The sequence below is a fragment of the Xenopus laevis genome, chromosome 7L (genome assembly GCF_017654675.1).
Source record: "Xenopus laevis strain J_2021 chromosome 7L, Xenopus_laevis_v10.1, whole genome shotgun sequence".
Lineage (NCBI taxonomy): Eukaryota > Metazoa > Chordata > Amphibia > Anura > Pipidae > Xenopus > Xenopus laevis.
Window position 1 is genome coordinate 127,709,590 of NC_054383.1, and position 21,190 is coordinate 127,730,779.

Here is a 21,190-nt window from a genome sequence, read left to right on the forward strand (position 1 = left end):
GCCATATGGTAGAGTTGGAGGCACTCAGGAAAATTCTTGATCTCTACAGGAGACTCAGGAGTGTGATATTAAGGGACCATTTACTAAGAATCAAATTTTGATGTTTTTCCACAAATCTCAAAAAATGTGTGGTTTTGCAATTCTGAGATTAATATGGGGGCCGATTCACTAACTTCGAGTGAAGGATTCGAAGGTAAAAAACTTCGAATTTCGAAGTTTTTTTTGGGCTACTTCGACCTTCGACTACGACTTCGAATCGAACTATTCAAAGTAAAAATCATTCGACTATTCGACCATTCGATAGTCTAAGTACTGTCTCTTTAAAAAAAACTTTCGACCCCCTAGTTCGCCATCTAAAAGCTACCGAAGTCAATGTTAGCCTATGGGGAAGGTCCCCATAGGCTTGGCTAACTTTTTTTGATTGAAGGATATTCCTTCGATCGTTGGATTAAAATCCTTTGAATCGTTTGATTCGAAGGATTGTATCGTTCGATCAAAGGAATTATCCTCGCGGTGATCGCGGTGATCCTATTGGACCGTTCTAAAACAATTTGGACTTTATTTTTTTTTCGCTAGGAATTGTCTGAAAAACTTGAGTTTTTCAAGGTATTCACATTTTATTTTGGCACATCGTTCAATGCAATTTTCCTTTCGTACTTATTGTATTCGGATTTTTCAATAAATGTCATGACATTCGTAGTTTTGGAGTTTGTGAGTTTAGTTGTGGTTTCAAAAACCTCTAAACCCACTCAAATCCGACCTTTGATAAATAGGCCCCTAAATGTGCTTATAGAAAGTCAACTTAGACTTTATGGTCAGTCTTTATTGGGAAACCCAGCCAGAATCCGACTGATAAGAGAGGAGAAAGGTTTAACCCTCTCCATGCAGGCATTTGTGACCTATCCATGGAACTTGGTTCCATACAGATCAAAGAGTAACCTGGAAATTAAGGATTAAGACTTGGTTTTGTGCTATGTATGTGGGGCAGGTTTATCTGCTCAATTCAACACCAACGAAGAAGCAATGCCATAATTTGGATTGGTGCACCAAATGGAATGCAAATAAAGATGGGAAGAAGGAAGACCATGCAGAACAGAGATTCATGGGTTGGTTCTGTAGAACCAGTTTATTCCTAAACTTACTAGTTCTAACATCACACACAACAGTCCGAGTGCCATTTTTGTAATGGACAGATAATGAGCTATATAAAAACCTCTATAATTAAAAGCACTTTATTTTGGCACATGCCTTCACTTCCCTGAATCAGAGCTACCCTTTAGTGGCATTTCTAACTGCCAGATATGTGGCATGCTGCAGTTTACAAGTCAGACGGGCCAGACGGCTCTACAAAACATTACAAAACCTACCCAGGGCACTAAAGGTCATTCGAGTCAAGTTAAGTCAAACTTAAGAAGGATCCAATCCGGGGGGTATTTGTGTTTTGAATGCAGTGGATTTTCATACTTACAGCCATATTGCAAAGCAAATCATCCAACTCAAGTAAAAATGATTGGGGGTGTGTAGTCCATTATGTTGCCTTGCACTGAACCCACAGAACAGCCCACCAAACATGCTTGCCCCAATGGATCCTTTGCACAAAGCCTAAGTCTTAGGCAAACTCACCGGTCGCTTAATTTACACAGCTTAAAGGGAACGCGCACCTCCGTTTCAAAAGAAGTTACATGATGTTTCCAACTATGATGAAATATTTTGACATTTGATAACTTGATCCATGAGCAAAGATATAGCAAGTACTCTGGGTCGCATTTCTACACAGGAAATAATTACTTACGCAACTGATTAGGTTAATTTGTAACTCATGACTGAAATTCTGATCAAAAGACACATATGTGGTAAGCTGTACTTAGAATTACATAGAGGGTCCAGGAGACCGTGCAGAGTGTAAAAGGGGTGACAGCCACATGCTTTATAATTGTGCTATAAGTGAAGTTCTTTTATCAAGGGACTGCTGATTGTTATGGGTGTTATCAATGCCACCTACATACTTAGCAGCCCCAAGATAAATGATACCCAAAAGCATTATTACTGGGATTACTGACAAATTAATAAAGTGGATCCTTGGTGGCCAGCCTGTAAAAACTCTAGCAACAGCTACAGACCTAACAACTACTGGAAGATATTGCAAGCTGTAATAAAAACAGTTGCTGGACGGACACAGCTTGGACATTCTAAGAAAATATGAAGCACTTTAATCAACTTCTTCAATGGTAGGACCAGAGGAACCACCAGTTCCACCACCTGCCCCAGCCCCAGGGAATCCTCCAGGCATCCCACCAGGCATTCCAGCCCCACCAGCACCCTGGTATAGTTTGGTGATGATGGGGTTACACAGGTTCTGCAGTTCCTTTTGCTGATGCTCATATTCCTCTTTCTCTGCCATCTGTAACACAAGTAAGTGAATAAAATGTAAGTAAAACTAAGGTTCTTCAAGGAAAAAGACTAAATACGAAATAAGATGTAGTTACGCCCATGTGAGCCATTACAGTTACAACGAGCAATATATAATTTTTATGAAATGTCTAATAATGTTATAATCAATCCTGACACACTTCATGGAAGAGTCACAGATACAATCTAAAATATTTTGTTTAAAGGAGAACTAAACCCTAAAAATTAGTATGGCTAAAAATGCCTTATTTTATATAGTGAACTTACTGCACGAGGCTAAAGTTCCAGCTTGTCAATAGCAGCAATGATCCAGGACTTCAAACTTGTCACAGGGGGTCACCATCTTGGAAAGTGTCTGTGACACTCACATGCTCAGTGGGCTCTGATTGGCTGTTGAGAAGCTAAGCTTAGGGCTCGTCACTAATTATCCAGCAGAAAATGAGCTTCCCCTGTAATATAAGCTGATGCTACAGGTTTTCTGATTATTAAATTCTGATGCTAATTGCACTGGTTTCTGTGCTGCCATGTAGTAATTATCTGTATTAATTACTAATCAGTCTTATATTGTGACATTTCTATTCTCTGCATACTGTATATTGTGAGTGGGTCCGTAAGCTTAGTAAGTGAAAGCAGCACAGAGCATGTGCAGTGAATCAGCAGAAAAGGAGATGGGGGAGCTACTGGGGCATCTTTGGAGACACAAATCTTTACTGCTAAAGGTGGTTGCCTTGGGCTCTTTATTTAGGCTTTAGTTCTCCTTTAACATGATAGCTTTTTTGGTCCTGCCCTCATTTGTTTATTTCATGCTTGCCCCAATCAGAGTAAATAAGACTGGACAAGTGGAAAAACAGTACCTGGTTCTTGTCCAACCAAGAGATGACTTCATTGCATTTGTCTAGGATTTTTTGTTTGTCATCTGCACTTATCTTGTCATTCAGCTTTTCATCCTCAACTGTGCTCTTCATGTTAAAAGCCAAGGACTCCAGAGAGTTCTTGGCTGAAATCTTATCTCTTTGGGCTTCATCTTCAGACTTGTATCTGTCTGCCTCTTGTACCATGCGCTCAATCTCTTCCTTACTCAGCCGGCCTACAGAAGAAGTGGAAAGTTAATTGAAATTGACTTTTATCAAGTGAGTACTCCTTTTCAATATAGTTATCTTCTTTAAGGAAATGTACTAGCTCTACCTTTGTCATTCGTGATAGTAATCTTATTCTCTTTCCCAGTGCTCTTATCCGCAGCTGATACGTTCATAATTCCATTGGCATCAATGTCAAAGGTCACTTCAATCTGGGGAACCCCCCGGGGTGCTGGAGGAATGCCGATTAGCTCAAATTTCCCAAGCAGGTTGTTGTCCTTGGTCATTGCCCGTTCACCTTCAAATACCTGTAAAAAAGCCATGGATGCAACTGAGAAGGCAAAAGTAACATAAGAAGAAGAGGAACCACCAGCCAACACTAAAGGTGATCCGAACTGTGGACTTTATTCGCACAAGTTGAATATTTACCAGATGTTTCTCTAACTTAACTGGGTGATCAGGACAAACTGTGAATAAGAAGACCTTAGGTTCTACAAAAGCTCATGCCTACTTATGTTCTTGGTGGAGCTTTTATTACTGTGACCTCTACTAACAGGAGCGATTCTTCTGGAAGCTGGTGGTACTTACCGTTACTATTCAGTCTACAGAGAGCTCCACCTCATTGTATCGCAATAAAAAAGAGGAAATTCAGAAAAGCATACCAGGAGTAAAGCTTGTACAAGATTATTCTATACAAATTCTCCCCTACTACTGAACCAGGTATTTGCCATTTGACACATTGAGCCACTGGCCAAATGTGAAGCCATAAAAATCTCTTGGACTATTGAACTATTAGATTTTGACTATACAAGTTCAAAACAAGAAGCAATTGTTATGCTTGTTCTTTGTGATTTTAGAATGATATGTGATATGATGTTAAATCAATTAGGAAACATATTAGACTTCATAGGCAATTGGGAGAGTATCTGGGCAGCTGGAAAAGATTTTCTACAGTTGAAGCCCAGAGACCACCAATCGCGGGAGGCCATAGCAGTGACGTTTCCCAGAATTCAATAATATGCAACATACCTGAATCAAGACACCTGGCTGGTTGTCGGAGTACGTAGTAAATGTCTGGGTCTGCTTGGTGGGTATCGTTGTGTTGCGTTTGATGAGAACAGTCATGACTCCACCAGCAGTCTCAATGCCCAGAGACAGAGGAGTGACATCCAGCAGAAGCAGGTCTTGAACATTTTCTGACTTATCCCCAGAGAGGATAGCAGCTTGGACAGCTGAAGGAAAAAAATATATTTGGTGTAAATATATTATCTCGCTTTTATAACAAATAGTATCTTGTATTGCCACTTCTGCCTTCTGTCTTGTAACCCCTTAGAACAAATCAGATCTCTAACTGAATTACATCTCTACAACTTACTGCTGATTGGTTGTTACCAGCTATTAGACCACTGTATTGTAATACACACTGCTTACTCCATACCTCTTATTATTTGCACAGTCTTATACATCTCACAGGTTGAAGCTAGTCATTACCAAGCCCTAGGGGACCATACAAGCAGAAGATTCCTTGCATTAAAATCAACCAGGATAATATATTGAATGACTTCTAATCTGCTGTGTCGAATACACTTTTAATGCTGTAGCACTGTGATATAATTCCTATATTCAGGACCAAAATCCTTTAGGAAGGATTCAGGCAAATCCCAGAATCAAAGGGAGAAAGAAAGCCCAAATAAATCTAAATTCTCTAATCACAGATTGGATTCAGCTGAATCCCAAACTGAATCTAGGATTCACAGCATCCCTAAATAATCTATATCTGTAATTTTATATGCTGTAGCACTGTGATATAATTCCTATATTCAGGACCAAAATCCTTTAGAAAGGATTCAGGCAAATCCCAGAATCAAAGGGAGAAAGAAAGGATTCACAGCATCGCTAAATAATCTACGGTATATCTGTAATATTATATGCTAAAGGGGCCCGTAAAAAAATGTTGTACCCCTAGAGCAAAGGCTTGAACACAAAATGTATCAAACCTCTGCTGTATCCTAATAATGATATTCCATTGACTCTAGTTTCAAGCCTTACATATTTACTCACCTGCACCATAAGCAACAGCCTCGTCTGGGTTTATACTCTTATTCAGCTCTCTCCCATTGAAGAAGTCCTGGAGTAGCTTTTGGATCTTGGGAATGCGTGTGGAACCTCCAACGAGAACAATGTCATGAATCTGTGCCTTGTCCATCTTGGCATCTCTGAGGGCTTTTTCCACAGGCTCCAGTGTGCCCCGGAAGAGGTCTGCATTGAGTTCTTCAAAGCGGGCCCGGGTTAGAGAGGTGTAGAAGTCAATGCCCTCATAGAGGGAGTCTATTTCAATACTAGCCTGGGTGCTGGAGGACAGGGTGCGTTTTGCACGTTCGCAGGCTGTGCGCAGGCGTCGGATGGCACGCTTGTTCTCAATAATGTCCTTTTTGTGTTTACGTTTGAACTCCCCTACAAAGTGGTTCACCATGCGATTATCAAAGTCCTCGCCACCAAGGTGTGTGTCCCCAGCTGTGGATTTGACCTCAAATATACCATCCTCAATTGTAAGAATGGATACATCAAAGGTGCCGCCTCCAAGATCAAAAATCAGGACATTTCTTTCACCGCCCACCTAGAGTAATAGCAAAACGACAAAGTCTAAGGCAGGTTGAAGATTCTGGCTGTGGTCAGCCTTTGTATTGGCCCAAAAATGTTACCTTCTTGTCCAGACCATATGCTATGGCAGCTGCTGTTGGCTCATTGATAATGCGCAGAACATTGAGGCCAGAGATTGTCCCTGCATCTTTAGTCGCCTGTCTTTGGGAATCATTGAAGTATGCGGGAACTGTAATCACAGCATTGTTGATTGTCTGATTTAAAGAAAAGAATTGTATTTAGACTTGGATCACAATGTAGCATGCACTCATACTCCATCTGCAATTCCGTTATGGAACGTGAGGGTGCTCACAGGTCTTGAGATAACCATTAAACATTTTATCAGCTTCTCTTATTTTCACCTTCTCACCTTTCCTAGATAGGCTTCTGCAATCTCCTTCATCTTGGTAAGGACCATGGATGATACTTCTTCTGCATAGAATGTCTTAGTTTCTCCTTTGTATTCAACTTGGACCTTGGGACGTCCTCCATCGTTAATAACAGTAAAAGGCAAGTGCTTCATATCTGAATGAACCACTGGGTCATCAAAGCGACGGCCAATCAACCGCTTAGCATCTACAATAAGGAAAAATGAGTAACACCCTTCTGTTATGAAATACATGGTTGTGGGGCTGTTCTGCTAAGTTCTCTCTTCAAAATGAATTCCATAAGGTCTCAAAATCCTGCAGTGATGTTACAATAATAGCCCATGACTATGTGTGTAACACAAAAGGTGTAAGGTTATAATAATTAGACATAATAAATACATTTTTACTTAATTATACTGCCTGGTGGAAGGTGGCCTTTTGAATGCCTGCTCTATAAATTTATAGTTTGGACTGCCTCTTCCATTACTTGGTGAGTTACTATTTGATGTTGAACTACCATTCTCTGTCTAGATGTTACAATAATAGCTAGCATCATACATGGCAGAAGTTCTACTATCTACTAGGGATGCACCAAATCCAGGTTTTGGAGCCTGGCAAAAACGAATCCAAAACATCATGTCCCATTTCATCGCACAAACAAGGAACTGAAAGAGTGTTTATTCTTTTTTACTCTCTTTCCCCCTGTTTCCCTCATTTACATAAGCAAATTAGGGTTCGATTTGGTTTGGTATTCACACGAATCTTTCACAAAGGATTCGTGATTTGGCTAAATCCTAAAATAGTGGATTCACTGCATCCCTACTATCTACTTTATGAGTAGAAAAAAATGAAAGAAGAAAGAGGCTAAGAACTGATTCATTTTAATTACAATTAGCTTTAGCTTTAGCCAACACTTAGTGGACCAGATGTTGTGGCACCAATGCTTACCAAATACTGTGTTGGTTGGATTCATTGCCACCTGATTCTTCGCAGCATCACCAATAAGTCTTTCAGTATCGGTAAAAGCCACATAGCTGGGAGTGGTCCGATTTCCTTGGTCATTGGCAATAATCTCTACCTTGCCATGCTGGAAGACACCAACACAGGAGTAGGTGGTGCCCAGGTCAATACCAACTGCTGGACCTTTAGACATCTTGTTTCTGAGAAAGAAAATAATTAGTAATTATTACTCGATATTACTGTAGACATGGATAAAAGGATTAATCACAATGCAAACAATATAAAGCTACTCTACACAGGTAAAATGTTTTTAGCATTCCTCATTATAAAAAGCTTTAAATTGTTAATCTGAATAGTGATGGGCCAATATATTTGGCAGGCATGGATTTGCGCCAAATTTCTGGATTCCGCTGGTGTCAAAATTACAATTTGGTTCGGGATTCGGTCAGGATTCGGCATTTTCAGCAGGATTTGGATTCGGCCGAATCCTTCTGCCTGGCCGAACCAAATACGAATCCTAATTTGCATATGCAAATATGGGGTGGAGAGGGAAATCTCGTGACATTTTATCACAAAACAAGGAAGTAAAAAATGTTTTCCCCTTCCCACCACTAATTTGCATATGGAAATTTGATTCGGATTTGGTTCGGTATTTGGATGAATCTTTCGCAAAGGATTCGGGGTTTGGCAAAATTGTTGCGTGTCAAAATAATTTTGACGCCAATTGACTTTAATGCGTTTCGCAAATTTTTCGGGACTGAATCGCCCATCACTAATTCTGAATAATAGCTTTCCTGTATTTATTAATGTTTGATTAGACTGTACCTGTTGAGAATAAAGAGCAACTTTGGTAAAAAGAACAGAATCAAGCGACAAAATTAACAGTGGAAATTAAAATGGCCTGTTAATTACAAACTGCTGTAAAGACTGGGTTTCCTTTATCTGGACACTATTTCTGGGATGTCTGTAAGAATTGATATCTTATCAAAGTTACAACAACCAACCACTTTTTTTCTCTTGACATTTTACATCTAGATACTTAATTAAACTGGGACCAAATTATGTGTTTCATCTGGGACAGACCTGTAGCTAACACTTTCTGAATCTCTATTTATGGGATCTGTTATCCAGTAACCCATTATCCTGAAATTTATGGACTGGTGTTGGGAAGGGAAAGATGGAGATGCTCATGACTGCTATAATTCATTAATATAGACCTGATATAGGCTGGAAATAAATCTGGCTCCAATACCCTTCAAAATGTGCTACAGCCATTTCTCCAGAATGAAACGTTTCACTCTCGAGCATAGGCTAAATAGATGCTTAGCTTTAGGGATGCACCGAATCCAGGATTCGATATGGGATTCAGCCAGGATTCGGCCTTTTTCAGCAGGATTCGAATTTGGCTGAATCCTTCTGCCTGGCTGAACCGAATCCTAATTTGCATATGCAGGGGCGGGGAGGGAAATTGTGTTACTTTTTGTCACAAAACAAGTAAAAAATCTTTTCTCTTTCTCACCCCATATATGCATATGCAAATTAGGATTCGGATTCAGTTCAGTATTCGGCCGAATCTTTCCCAAAGGATTCAGGGTTTGGCCGAATCCAAAATAGTGGATTCGGTGCATCCCTTCTTAGTTTAAGGGGAAATATCACGGAAATGAAAATTTAATATCCTCTCCCAGCATCTGATTCTCTTCATTCTGTCTTCATGCAGCAGTTGGGTGTCAGATATTCATTGACAGTTAGATCCAATATATCTTATAGGGGGGCTTCCTTTTGCCTAGAAGATGTATTAGAGCTCACTGTATTAAAATCACCAGACATCATGTCTCTCTTCATGCAGAATCTGTGCAAAAGGCAGTTATTTTGTTAGATTTTGTTTGTACTGGAATCAGTTATTTGAGTGAGCTCTAATACATCTGCTAGGAAAGGAGCCCCCCTATAAGATATATTGGATCTAAAGGTGGCCATACACGGAGAGATCCGCTTGTTTGGCGATCAAACGAACGGATCTCTCTCCGATATGCCCACCTTGAGGTGGCTAATATCGGGCTAATCCGATCGTGGGCCCTAGGGCATCGGATCCTAACGCATGGGAAACGGGGGTCGGATCGCGGGACCGCATCAATGAACAGATGCGGCCGCGATCCGACGGGATTTTTTGTCCCATCCGATCGAGATCTGGCCGACTTTCGGCCAGATCTCGATCGGGGAAGCCCGTCCGGGGCCCCATACACGGGCCAATAAGCTGGCGACTTGGTCTGTCGGCAGCTTTTATTGGTCCGTGTATTGTCAATGAATATCTGGCACCCAACTGCTGCAAGAAGACAGAATGAAAAGAAACGGATGCCGAGAGCGGAATAGTGAAGATAAACTTGATTATTTCAGAAATTATGCAGAATATTTAATTGATTGTAATTAGAAAGTGTCTTATTTCAGTATGATGATGCTTCTATTAAATTTAATTTTTGCAATAGTTCCCCTTTAAATGCCAGTTTCATTTCCCTTCACTCACAAGCAGAGGCTAAATAGATGCTTATTCAAATGTCAGTTTCATTTCCCCGCTGCAGAGAGAGGGGCAGAGCCTGGCCTTGGGCCCCTGTTCACATTTCATTAATTTCTGCCGTGAGCAACTGACAGAGAGAACTGGGACGTCCTGGAAAGCGCAGTTCTTTGGCAGTGGTTCAACAGGCAAGGCTAGGATCTTGGCCCATCAGATTGGGAGGGTGGTGCAGAAGCAGAGTGTAATGCTAGGCACCAGGGTAAAGCGAAGAGTAACAGCAAGAGGGAAATCACTGGAATCTGTTTAATATGTTGTGTGCCTCTTTTGCTAATAATTAAATGAGGATTATATATTTATATATAGAGAGAGAGAGAGAGAGAGAGAGAGAGAGAGAGAGAGAGAGAGAGAGAGTTCTTATGCCGAATTAAACCACGCATTTCACGCGATCAGATTAATTCAGAAGGGGGATACTGTTCCCATTTAGTACGAGGATATAAATAGGTCTCACTAGTAACATGTTCACTGGAGTTTTCCTTTTAGATATCATCCAGGAAAAGAGAGGGAGGAGATAAAGCGACTGGTGGAAATGAAGACACCTCTGATAGAGAATGAACTGAAATCGGACTTCCCAGTTGCAGTGACCCCAATCTTAATATTAATTTAAAAAGAAAAAAAATGATTTTATTGAATGTATATTGGGAGGGTGGCTTAGAGCTACATTGTGCTTAAATGGGCAAAATATTATTTTTAGGTTTACATACCCTTTGCTTTGAGGGCAAAGCAATTCAGTTAACAGGTCCCATATGTATAGTAGGCAGTCGCATAATCCTTGTTCTTACATGGACTTATTTTTTTAGTTAGGGTAAGTAGGCGTGTGTTTGAGTGATAAGCCTGGTGAGTTACATAAGGGAGTGGGTGTGACTTTCTAGAACTCTCTATCACAGTGTGCGCCAAAATGATTCCCCCTCGGGGATTCATCGTTAGCTGTGCAATGCTCTGACCACCCGCTAGCATTCAATGGGTATTGTGAATAAAGGTGTCCTTTAAGTCCAAAAGGCAGAAGGAATTTGGCAAATTTATATATCCCACAGAGAATTATCTCATGCAGAGCTGTACAGCTGGATTTACATGTTAGAGATGGGTGATTAGTTCAGCAACACCTAAAAGTCTACACGTTTGGAACCACCTGCATCTCTCCCTACTATACCTGCTATCCCACAGTCACACTCCCTTCCCAGAGACTATTATCCCACTGTTACTATAGGCACCATCTCTCCCTACTATACCTGCTATCCCACAGTCACACTCCCTTCCCAGAGACTATTATCCCACTGTTACTATAGACACAATCTCTCCCTACTATACCTGCTATCCCACAGTCACACTCCCTTCCCAGAGACTATTATCCACTGTTACTATAGGCACCATCTCTCCCTACTATACCTGCTATCCCACAGTCACACTCCCTTCCCAGAGACTATTATCCACTGTTACTATAGGCACAATCTCTCCCTACTATACCTGCTATCCCACAGTCACACTCCCTTCCCAGAGACTATTATCCACTGTTACTATAGACACCATCTCTCCCTACTATACCTGCTATCCCACAGTCACACTCCCTTCCCAGAGACTATTATCCACTGTTACTATAGACACCATCTCTCCCTACTATACCTGCTATCCCACAGTCACACTCCCTTCCCAGAGACTATTATCCACTGTTACTATAGGCACCATCTCTCCCTACTATACCTGCTATCCCACAGTCACACTCCCTTTCCAAAAGCTACTATACCCACTACTACTACATGCCTGCACAGTGAAGGGGTAAATACTTAGTGTATTACTAAACTTTCTGACACTCTTTTCAACTACAGCCGCTCTCTGTTGGACCCAGCTATATTAAATTCTCAGGGCATTTGCCCCTGTGCCCTAATGGCGTCAGTTAATAATTTCCATATCATCATCAACTTGTTAGAAATACACTTGGACCTAAGGAATAGCTTTTTTTTCTGTCACAGTCATTAAGAGAGTCTAACTAGAACTCGTTGGTTTCTTGTCTATTTTACAGCTCCGACCTGCAGTCCTCAGGGACGGAAAAGTGTCCTGCGTCAGAGCACTGAAAGAAAATGAATATTTGCAAAGCATGTCATTCTCCTGTCGCTTGGATATCAAACACCGTCCCTTTCTAGGGAAGTCACGGGCACTTTTGCGGATTTCGTCTAAACTATCTCTACCGTGAAAGAGTTAATCCTGCAGCGAGCCCATTGGTGCAGCAGCAACACTGGGATCTGATTGTTTCTATCACTTATAGAGGAACAGTCTGTTTACATGTCTCTGTCATGCTCAGTCTGCAGTTCTGCACACACACACATATATATATATATTCACATATATATGCAACATATACATTGCTCCGTCTGTGTGTCTGTCCTACACGTCTGAGTCCTCCTCACCTGTGTGAGTGCCGTGCCTTTTGCTCTCTGCCTCTCACTCTCACTGCCTCTCAGTCTGTCTCACTCTCTGTCTAAATATTCTGTCTTTTCCCCAGCCCTGCACAGCTGTGACGGTTTCAGAAGCTTCTGGACTTCCCTACGTTTCTCTCTCTACTCCCCTTTCTCTCCCCCCGAAATGTCTGGCAGTCACGCAGGCACAAATAAAGGCAGGGAGGGCGGGAGAGACGGAATTGGAGTAGGATAGACAAACTCAGGCCTCGATATGTCAAACGATGGCAAGTTTTATAACATTAGCGCCATGGATGAAAGTGAAATTAAAAATGAAACGGTCCATATATTTTTGAATTGAGAAAAAGACTTCCTGTAACTTTATTTTAGTTCAATAGATTTTCTCCTGCATTCTTACATTTCTGATCGATCGACTGACTGATGTACAATAAAAGCCAAGCAATTTATATCACTCGCAATTCAATAGTCAAACTCTGCTTTCTACAGACTGTGTTCATAACAAAGATTTTTTCTCCACCCCTATTAATTTTGTTGTTAACTAGGAGTGGTGTTGCTGGTGGTTTTCTTTAATCTTTACAGTTGGATTTGGAGAGAGAGTTGTTGCTATTGATCAAGCGGCAGAACAAGACATTGGGTGTCCCAGTGTAAAACAGACAGCTGGGCCCCCATGTTGCTCAGTTCATGTATTAGAGCTCACTCAAATAACTGATTCCAGTACAAACAAAATCTAACAAAATAACTGCCTTTTGCACAAATTCTGCATGTAGAGAGACATGATGTCTGGTGATTTTAATAGAGTGAGGTCTAAAACATCTTCTACATCTCCCTATAAGATATATTGGATATAACTGTCAATGAATATCTGACACCCAACTGCTGAATGAAGAGAAACGGATGCTGAGAGAGGGATAGTGAATATAAACTTGATTGTTTCAGAAACGGTACAGAATTTTTAATTGATTGTATTTAGAAATGCCTTATGCTGAAGCCTATATTAAATTTATATTTCCACGATAGTTCCCCTTTAAGGATAAGATCAGCCCTTACATACCTTCCCCTGCTCATGAACTGAGCATTTTAGGAGATGCAGTTAACTCACAGACTCCAACCACCTTTAGTTAAGGCTCCATTTCAACATATTCCATTATTTAATGCTCTTATGGGGTTATGTAATAAAAGGCACTAAGTTTGCCCAGGGGCAGTAACCCATAGCAACCAATCAGCAGGTAGGATTTACTACATTAATATCAAGACATTTTTTCAGCAGTAAACACAGTGTTTGCCAATTGAAATGGAAAGTGTTGGAGGTAGTTCCAAAACCAGTAAGAGGTGGGGATTGGAATTAAAAAAAATGACTCCAAAGGGAAGCCAGGTGGATTAGGCGCTTAGATAGTGGGATGAATGATCAATACAGTTTAAGTTGCTTATTGTAACAAAAGTCATGTTAACCTTTCTGTATATTGCTTTTTTCGCAGATATTAAGACTATAAAGATTTAAGCCAGTTATACGCGACCTTATACGGATCTCCTGCCGTAAATGTGGTATGGGTGAGTTACAGGAGATAAATTACTAAAATGTATGCTGGGGTAAATATTGTACTATAATCCGCATAATATATGCTGGGTCACATAGGGAGTGTTGAAAAATTGGGACATATTAAAGACTTTGGGTATTTCTGTATCCCTTTGACCATAGGATGTCTTGCCCTTACACGCTTGATTCAGGTTTCTTTTCCTGGGACAGACATTATGTGCAGTGTCTCATCATTAAAGGAGAAGGAAACCCAGTCGGCGCAAAAACCCTCCCCTTCCCTCCCGTGTGTTGCTTCCCCTCGCTCCTGCCCCCCTGGCTTACCTGTCCTGCTGGGCAAATGCCCCTAACTTGTTACTTACCCTTCTGCGTAGGTCCAGTCTACAGAGTTCACCGACGCCATCTTCTTCCACGCGATCTTCTTCCTGCTTTGACCGGCGTTTTGGCGCATGCGCAGTAGGAACATTTCGCCGGTACGGATCTACTGCGCATGCGCCAAAAGTCACGAAGTTTTCCAATTTCACTTCGTGACTTTTGGCGCATGCGCAGTAGATCCGTACCGGCGAAATGCTCCTACTGCGCATGCGCCTGTCAAAGCAGGAAGAAGATCGCTTGGAAGAAGATGTCGTCGGTGAAATCCGTAGACTGGACCTGCGCAGAAGCAGGACAGGTAGGCCAGGGGGGCAGGAGGGAGGGGAAGCAACACAGGGAAGGGGGGGAGGGTTTTTGCGCCGACTGGGTTTCCTTCTCCTTTAAATAGGCCAGGTTTTAGTTAGACAGTGGCCTGCCTAAAGTGACCTTTTTTGATACCTTCTGTTCCTTTTAGGAAATTGTTTCATTGTTTCTATATTATTGGACATTTTGTTCCTTCTTAACATTGGACATTTTTTACCATCCTGGTCTTATCGAAATTAGATACAAATAAATAAAGATGAATACAAGATTGGGATTTTTAACTTTTGTATGCTGCAACGTTTTCTATTTCTTATATTTGTGCACACAATTATGGTCCGAGCACTGGCTTCACTATTTATGTGTTAACAATGTTACACACACAGATACAAGTGTCACTTTACCCTTTCACTGCTAGTCAGCACACCCACACTATGGACTGCAACTCCCAGCAGCCTCTAGCAGAGAATCCGTGTTACAGATTGTGGCTTCAAGCTTTTGTATTTTTTATTTATTACTTCTTATGTGTGCATATATTTATGCTGTGAGCACTGGCTTCACTATTTATGTGCTGTAATATCACCTATATACACACCAATGTTGGAAAATGTGTTAGTACATTTTTCTTTAAATTGATTACCCAAACTGCTGTTGTATAGGTCAAAGTGCAATTGAGTTTTAAATGGGTGCATGTGTTAAAGGGCATGTAAAGGCAAAAAAATAAAATCCCATTTTTACTGAACTTTAATGAAAAAGAAACCTATCTCCAATATACTTTAATTAAAAAATGTGCACCGTATTTATAAGAAACCTGACTGTATGCAGTGAAATTCTCCCTTCATTTACTGCTCTGGATAGGAATTGTCAGACGGTCCCTAACTGCTCTGCAGGGAAACAATCATACTTATGAACAGCAGGGGGAGCCCCCGCCTTACTTCCCAGCCATGCAGAACTCAAGCAGCTTTGTTTATGACGATCCCTAAGCAGCCCAGACCACACTGAGCATGTGCACAGTCTTAGTCTTGCAAAGATGTTTAACAAAGTTACAAGATGGTGACCCCCTGTGGCCAACTTTGAAAGCATAAATTATTTGTTTGATTAGTGGTGCAGTCAGTTCATGTTTATATTTAGTATACAAAATACAGCATTTCTAGCCTTATTCTATTTTAGACTTTACATGCCCTTTAATGGTCCTTATTCACTTGATAAAGGATATTGAACCCGAAAAATGTTGTGTTTACCACTGCCTGGAATAAAAAGTTGTTTGCAGTAATACTGCTCGAGTTCCTCTTCCTTCTCTTATACTTGGATCTTTTGCAGCAGTTGCAGCACAGAGCAACTATTAAGGAATTGGACACATAAACTTTGGAAAAGCTGTGCTAACCACCATCCCCCTCTTCTATTTTAGAATTTACTAGTTATGTGTTTAATTTGCCCGGGGCAGTAACCCATAGCAACCAATCAGCAGGTAGAATTTACTAGGCATGTGTTTAAAAGCAAACGTTTTTTTAGTTACTGCTCTTGGACAAACTTAGTGCCTTTTATCACATATGGGGGTTAATATCTTAATTACGGATGCACCGAATCCACTATTTTGGATTCGGCCAAATCCATCTTGGAAGATTCGGCCAAATCCCGAACCGAATCCACATATGCAAATTAGGGGCGGGGAAGGAAAAAGTGGAAAAAAAATTGGTTTACTTCCTTGTTTTGTAACAAAGTCACATGAAATCCCGCCCTCCCCACAATTTGCATATGCAAATTAGGATTCGGATTCGGTTCGGCCAGGCACAGGGATTCGGCCGAATCCGAATCCTGCTGAAAAAGGCCGAACTGAATCCTGGATTCGGTGCATCCCTAATCATAATACTGTAAATGGTGATAAAAAAGTGATGAGTACAAACCGTGGGTGGCCCATACAACTGCAGACAACTTACAGTTCATTTACTATGATCCAGGACATAAGTACAGAACACAAAGCGGTGCAAGATTGTGCCCCTCGGTGCTTATTTAAAATGCACTTGCACACTCTGCACCTACAGCCAAATTAGAAATCTGGTGCTGGGTTCATAGCTCAATGCTACTAGGGTCTAGGGTTGCTAGACCTCGAAAAAAATACCGGCCTTCCTATGTTTTTATGGTTTTTACCTATAAATAACATTGGCATCAAGCAACATTTTTACCGTTCACACCGGCAGAATACAGTATGAACGTTTCCATTCATCAAGTGCTTGGATCCTCGACAATCCAATCAGTGGCGTAACTCTAATATAAAGCCAGCTAATGAAACTGATATCACTGTATAATATACTGTCAATTAATGTTATCATGTGACGGGTGGAATGGTGATCTGCAGTTTTCCACTGTAAAGACAAAAACAAGGGAAATGTGCTGCCATCTTGTGGTTGACACGATGTATTGGCTCAGCTCAGACATCACTAGGGCCCCAAGCCAGTCTGAATACTGAAAGGGTGGAAGGTATGGGGATCAAAATTTAAAGGGGTGGATCACCTAAGTTAATGTTTAGTATGTTATATAATTGCTAATTTTAAGCAACTTTTAAATTGGCCTTCATTTTTTTTTATAGTTTTTGAATGACTTTTTCTTCTGACTCTTTCCAGCTGTCAAATAGGGGTCACCGACCCCATCTAAAAACAAATGCTGTGTAAAGCTACAAATGTATAGTTATGGCTATTTTTTTATCACTCATCCTTCTATAGGCCCCTGTCCTATTCATAATACATAATTGCATGGTTGCTAGGGTAATTTGGACTGTAGCAACCAGATTGCTGAAATTGCAAACTGGAGAGCTGCTGAATAAAAAGCAAAATAATTAAAAAAAAACATCAAATAAAAAACCAGTTGCAAATTGTCTCAGAATATCACTCTCTGCATCATAATAAAAGTTAATTTAAAGGTAAACAACCCTTTTAATACAGAAAAGGGAAAAGGAGATTCATTTCCCAAGTTATTATTTGAATCATAACACAAACATCTATTGATTGCAGGCCCAGACTGGCAATCTGTGGGTTCTGGCAAATGCCAGAGGGGCTGCTGTAAGTTGCCATAGACACTCACTATTTATTGGGCTGGTGAAGTGCTGTTTGGGCCTCTGTGTAGCTGAAATGCCAGGGCCTATTTTGAATCTGATTGTGATTTAATTAGCCAGGGGAAAAAAATGGCAAAATACTCTAACCCACAAAAAACAAAACATTTTCTCTTATGGAGGAGCCATAAGATTAGTTAGTACGAGGATAATGACAATAAACTGCTTCATGAATGACTGTAGAGAGTCAATTATTAAATGTGGTTTCATTTGTACAGCATGTATGTAGTGGAAGACTGATTTTATTACTAACAGTTATAGGGATCCCTACGTATTTAAAGAAGGCTGGCGCTGGAATAAAAGGTGGAAATCATAATACAACCTTTGGTATGTGACCTGTTACACTCAGGCAGCTGCTGTAGAAGTAGAAGAAATTCACCCTATTTACAGCTTCCCAGAATCCATAATTCCCCAAAAACTAGCAGACACAACACAAATCCTGTAATATCCATTTCACAGCAGGGCCCAGACCATCTGGTTCTTTTCTGCCATCAGCATCTCCAACAGCCTTCACGTTACTAACATTGTATCATTTTCATCCAGGCCTCAAGCAGCGCCATATACCCAAATGTAGAGTCCTGCGCGGGTCCATTTTTTGGGACCCGAACCCGACCCGTACCCGCAACCTGCAATCCACAACCCGGACCCGCATTCTTACCCGCTTGGACCCGCTACGCGACCCTACCCGCAAGTACCTTCTTCGCAACCCGGACCCGCTGACCATCAAGAATCAGGAAGTGTTGTCATTGTAAACCGGAAGTGCCGTCATCTGAAGTAGATGTGACCAGAAGAAAGGAGTGAATATCGATATTGAGAAGACTCGCGGCCTGACCCGCAACGCGCAGAATCGCCGACCCACACCTGGAACTTCTAAACGCAACCCGCAGGGTACCGCGGGATTTTGCGGTACCCGACCCGCTGCAGGACTCTACCCAAATGTTCCATTATCATGTCTACGTGATTTGGGTGCACTGTCCCACGTTCCCCACTAGATGGCAGTGTGTTAGATCTCACATAGACCGAGGTGAGTGGGAGGATGGACCAAGGCAGTATATATAGAAAAGTTGGAGGGGCAGGCTGGTATTTTTGGCCTGTGGGACAGAGTGGTGCCGGCTACAGGCAATAGTAGTAATGTACATACCAGGGATATACAGTATAATGTGCCCTTAATACTTTGCTGCACGTTTCTTTACCCCAACAGCCCCTCTAATCCTGGGCCCAGCCCCCAACTAGGGCAAATCCACCTGAAACACTAACCTGGGCTGACATTACTGAGTTGGGAGCACTGAGGTACAGACTGACTGTTCCACTGCGTGGGGAGGAGCCAGAGTTGCCAGGTTTCCAGCCAAATTGGGCTACTAATTTAAAGCCCAGGCTTGTTTTGAAAGTACAAACTAGCCAAGCTAAGGATTTGGCCTACTTTTTGGGCTGGTTTGTATTTTCGAAACCAGCCAAAGTTTTTTCTTGCCCTAATGTGCCAAGCTTGAGTCTCCCAATGCATGTTGGGTAATGTAGTGTTTGTTTAACAATTTGCCAACTTCCGAGTTCAATGTAAGACTACAATACCCAGCATGCAATGGGACTGACTTGGGTAGAAGTCGGGAGTTACTGGATTTTGGGCTCTGTACCCCAGTCTCCCATCACTCTTAAGCATTCTCAGGTTTTCTGGTGACTTTCCTCAATTTCAGACAATTTTACGACAAAAATCTGCTGGTCACCAAAATGTATAGAGGTTGAGCTGTTATTTATTGAAACTGTATATGTATTAGGCCTCCTGGGCCCCCTCTGTAGTTACACCCCTGGTGAATCTGTCCCATTTTACTTCATGGAAAAATGTGTGAAACAGTGAAAATGTGAAAAAGGCGTATTTTCATATATATTCATTTATTTTTTAGACTTTTTTTCACTGCACATATTGTGCTATTTTTGGGCTCTTGGCTAGTTTTGGGCTGATTTTGTAGTTGACTTTGGCTGGTTTTAAAAATTGGACCTGGCAACCCTGGGAAGAGCCCTGAGGTACAGACTGACTGTAACATTAAGTGGGGAGTCCTGAGGTACAGACTGACTGTACCATTAAGTGGGGAGTCCTGAGGTACAGACTGACTATACCACTGAGGGGGGGGGAGCCCTGAGGTACAGACTGACTATACCACTGGGGGGGAGCCCTGAGGTACAGACTGACTATACCACTGGGGGCAGGACCGCCATCAGAAATCGCAGGGCCCCATACATCAAAATTTCCTGGGCCCCCTGGGCTGCGCCCACCGCAAGCCCCACCTACAGGTCCGCCCTCCCCACCACACAGTAAAAAAAAAAAATAAGATATTGGTGGTCAGGGCCCCCCATAAAAAAACATTTGTGGCCAGGGCCCCCCCATTAAAAAATATTGGTGGCTAGGACCCCCATTAAAAAATATTGGTGGCTAGGACCCCACATGAAAAAAAAATTGGTGGCCAGGGTCCCCCCTCCACACATTATAAGAAAATTGGTGACCAGGGCCCCTTAAACGTCCATGCCTTCCCGAAGTCAGCAGCTCTCAGAAAGATGGAGGACCCGGCTAATCAAGTAAGTGTGGCGTGGCCGGGCCCCCCTTACCCTCGGGGCCCCCTACAACTCTCCCCCCTGATGGCTGCCCTGACTGGGGGGGAGCCCTGAGGTACAGACTGACTGTACCATTAAGTGGGGAGCCCTGAGGTACAGACTGACTGTACCATTAAGTGGGGAGTCCTGAGGTACAGACTGACTGTACCATTAAGTGGGGAGTCCTGAGGTACAGACTGACTGTACCATTAAGTGGGGAGCCCTGAGGTACAGACTGACTGTACCACTGGGAGGGGTTGGGGAGTCCTGAGGTACAGACTGACTGTACCACTGGGGGGGGGGAGCCCTGAGGTACAGATTGACTGTACCACTGGGAGGGGTTGGGGAGTCCTGAGGTACAGACTGACTGTACCATTGGGGGGAAGCTCCGAGGTACAGACTGACTGTACCATTAAATCGAGTTTCACTCACTGTAATCTGTAATTCTGGTCTTTTATTTGTTCCACCAAAGGGACCGTCATGATGAGGGCAAAGTTCGCCTCGGTCCCGCCCTAAAGCCTTCCCCTAGCGTCACATTGAGCGAGTGACCCTCCCGTGACATAAAGTTACAGTGTAAATCCGTGTTTCAGAGAAGCTCCGGCGCCTTCGTTCCAGTCGGAGGCGCTAATCCAGGCCGTGTGTTACCGAACGCCCCGCCTTCTCCCCAGCCATAGGGCACAGGATGGTAAACGGCAAATCAAAGGCCGGACTGGATTCCCACCTTCCTGCTAGCCTGGCGCTCTCCTCTCCTTACTTCTTTATCGGTCCCCTCCTCCCCGTTGCATTGTGGGTACTGTAGTTCTAACCGCACCGCTTGAAATGTCGGAACTACGGCTCCCAGCATGCTGTGTGCCTCTGAGATTGCGCTTCCAGG

General features: G+C 42.2%; 1 protein-coding gene across 3 annotated transcripts; it reads right to left on the reverse strand.

The window, feature by feature from the left end:
- Positions 1–1,099: 1,099 nt before the first annotated feature.
- Positions 1,100–20,878, reverse strand: hspa1a.L (heat shock protein family A (Hsp70) member 1A L homeolog). Of its 3 annotated transcripts, none has more exons than XM_018226469.2 (9): positions 20,749–20,878; positions 7,442–7,653; positions 6,496–6,701; positions 6,188–6,340; positions 5,547–6,102; positions 4,515–4,717; positions 3,595–3,793; positions 3,264–3,496; positions 1,100–2,401 (listed from the first exon to the last, which is right to left on the reverse strand). In XM_018226469.2, exons 1-9 carry the CDS (start codon positions 20,796–20,798, stop codon positions 2,210–2,212), a joined length of 2,004 nt encoding a protein of 667 aa, XP_018081958.1. In that variant the 5' UTR covers positions 20,799–20,878; the 3' UTR covers positions 1,100–2,209. The 3 variants fall into 3 exon arrangements, with proteins under 3 accessions (XP_018081958.1, XP_018081959.1, XP_041425618.1); XM_018226470.2 differs by lacking the exon at positions 20,749–20,878 and adding an exon at positions 12,419–12,679; XM_041569684.1 differs by lacking the exon at positions 20,749–20,878 and adding an exon at positions 10,721–11,130.
- Between the last annotated feature and the right edge of the window lie 312 nt (positions 20,879–21,190).

Coding starts and splice junctions, on each gene's coding strand:
- hspa1a.L (XM_018226469.2), bottom strand. CDS start 20,798: ATGACGGTCCCTTTGGTGGAACAAATAAAAGACCAGAATTACAGATTA. Junction 6,103..6,187: donor CATATGGTCTGGACAAGAAG/GTAACATTTTTG, acceptor CTATTACTCTAG/GTGGGCGGTGAAAGAAATGT. Junction 3,497..3,594: donor TACTATCACGAATGACAAAG/GTAGAGCTAGTA, acceptor CTTCTTCTGTAG/GCCGGCTGAGTAAGGAAGAG.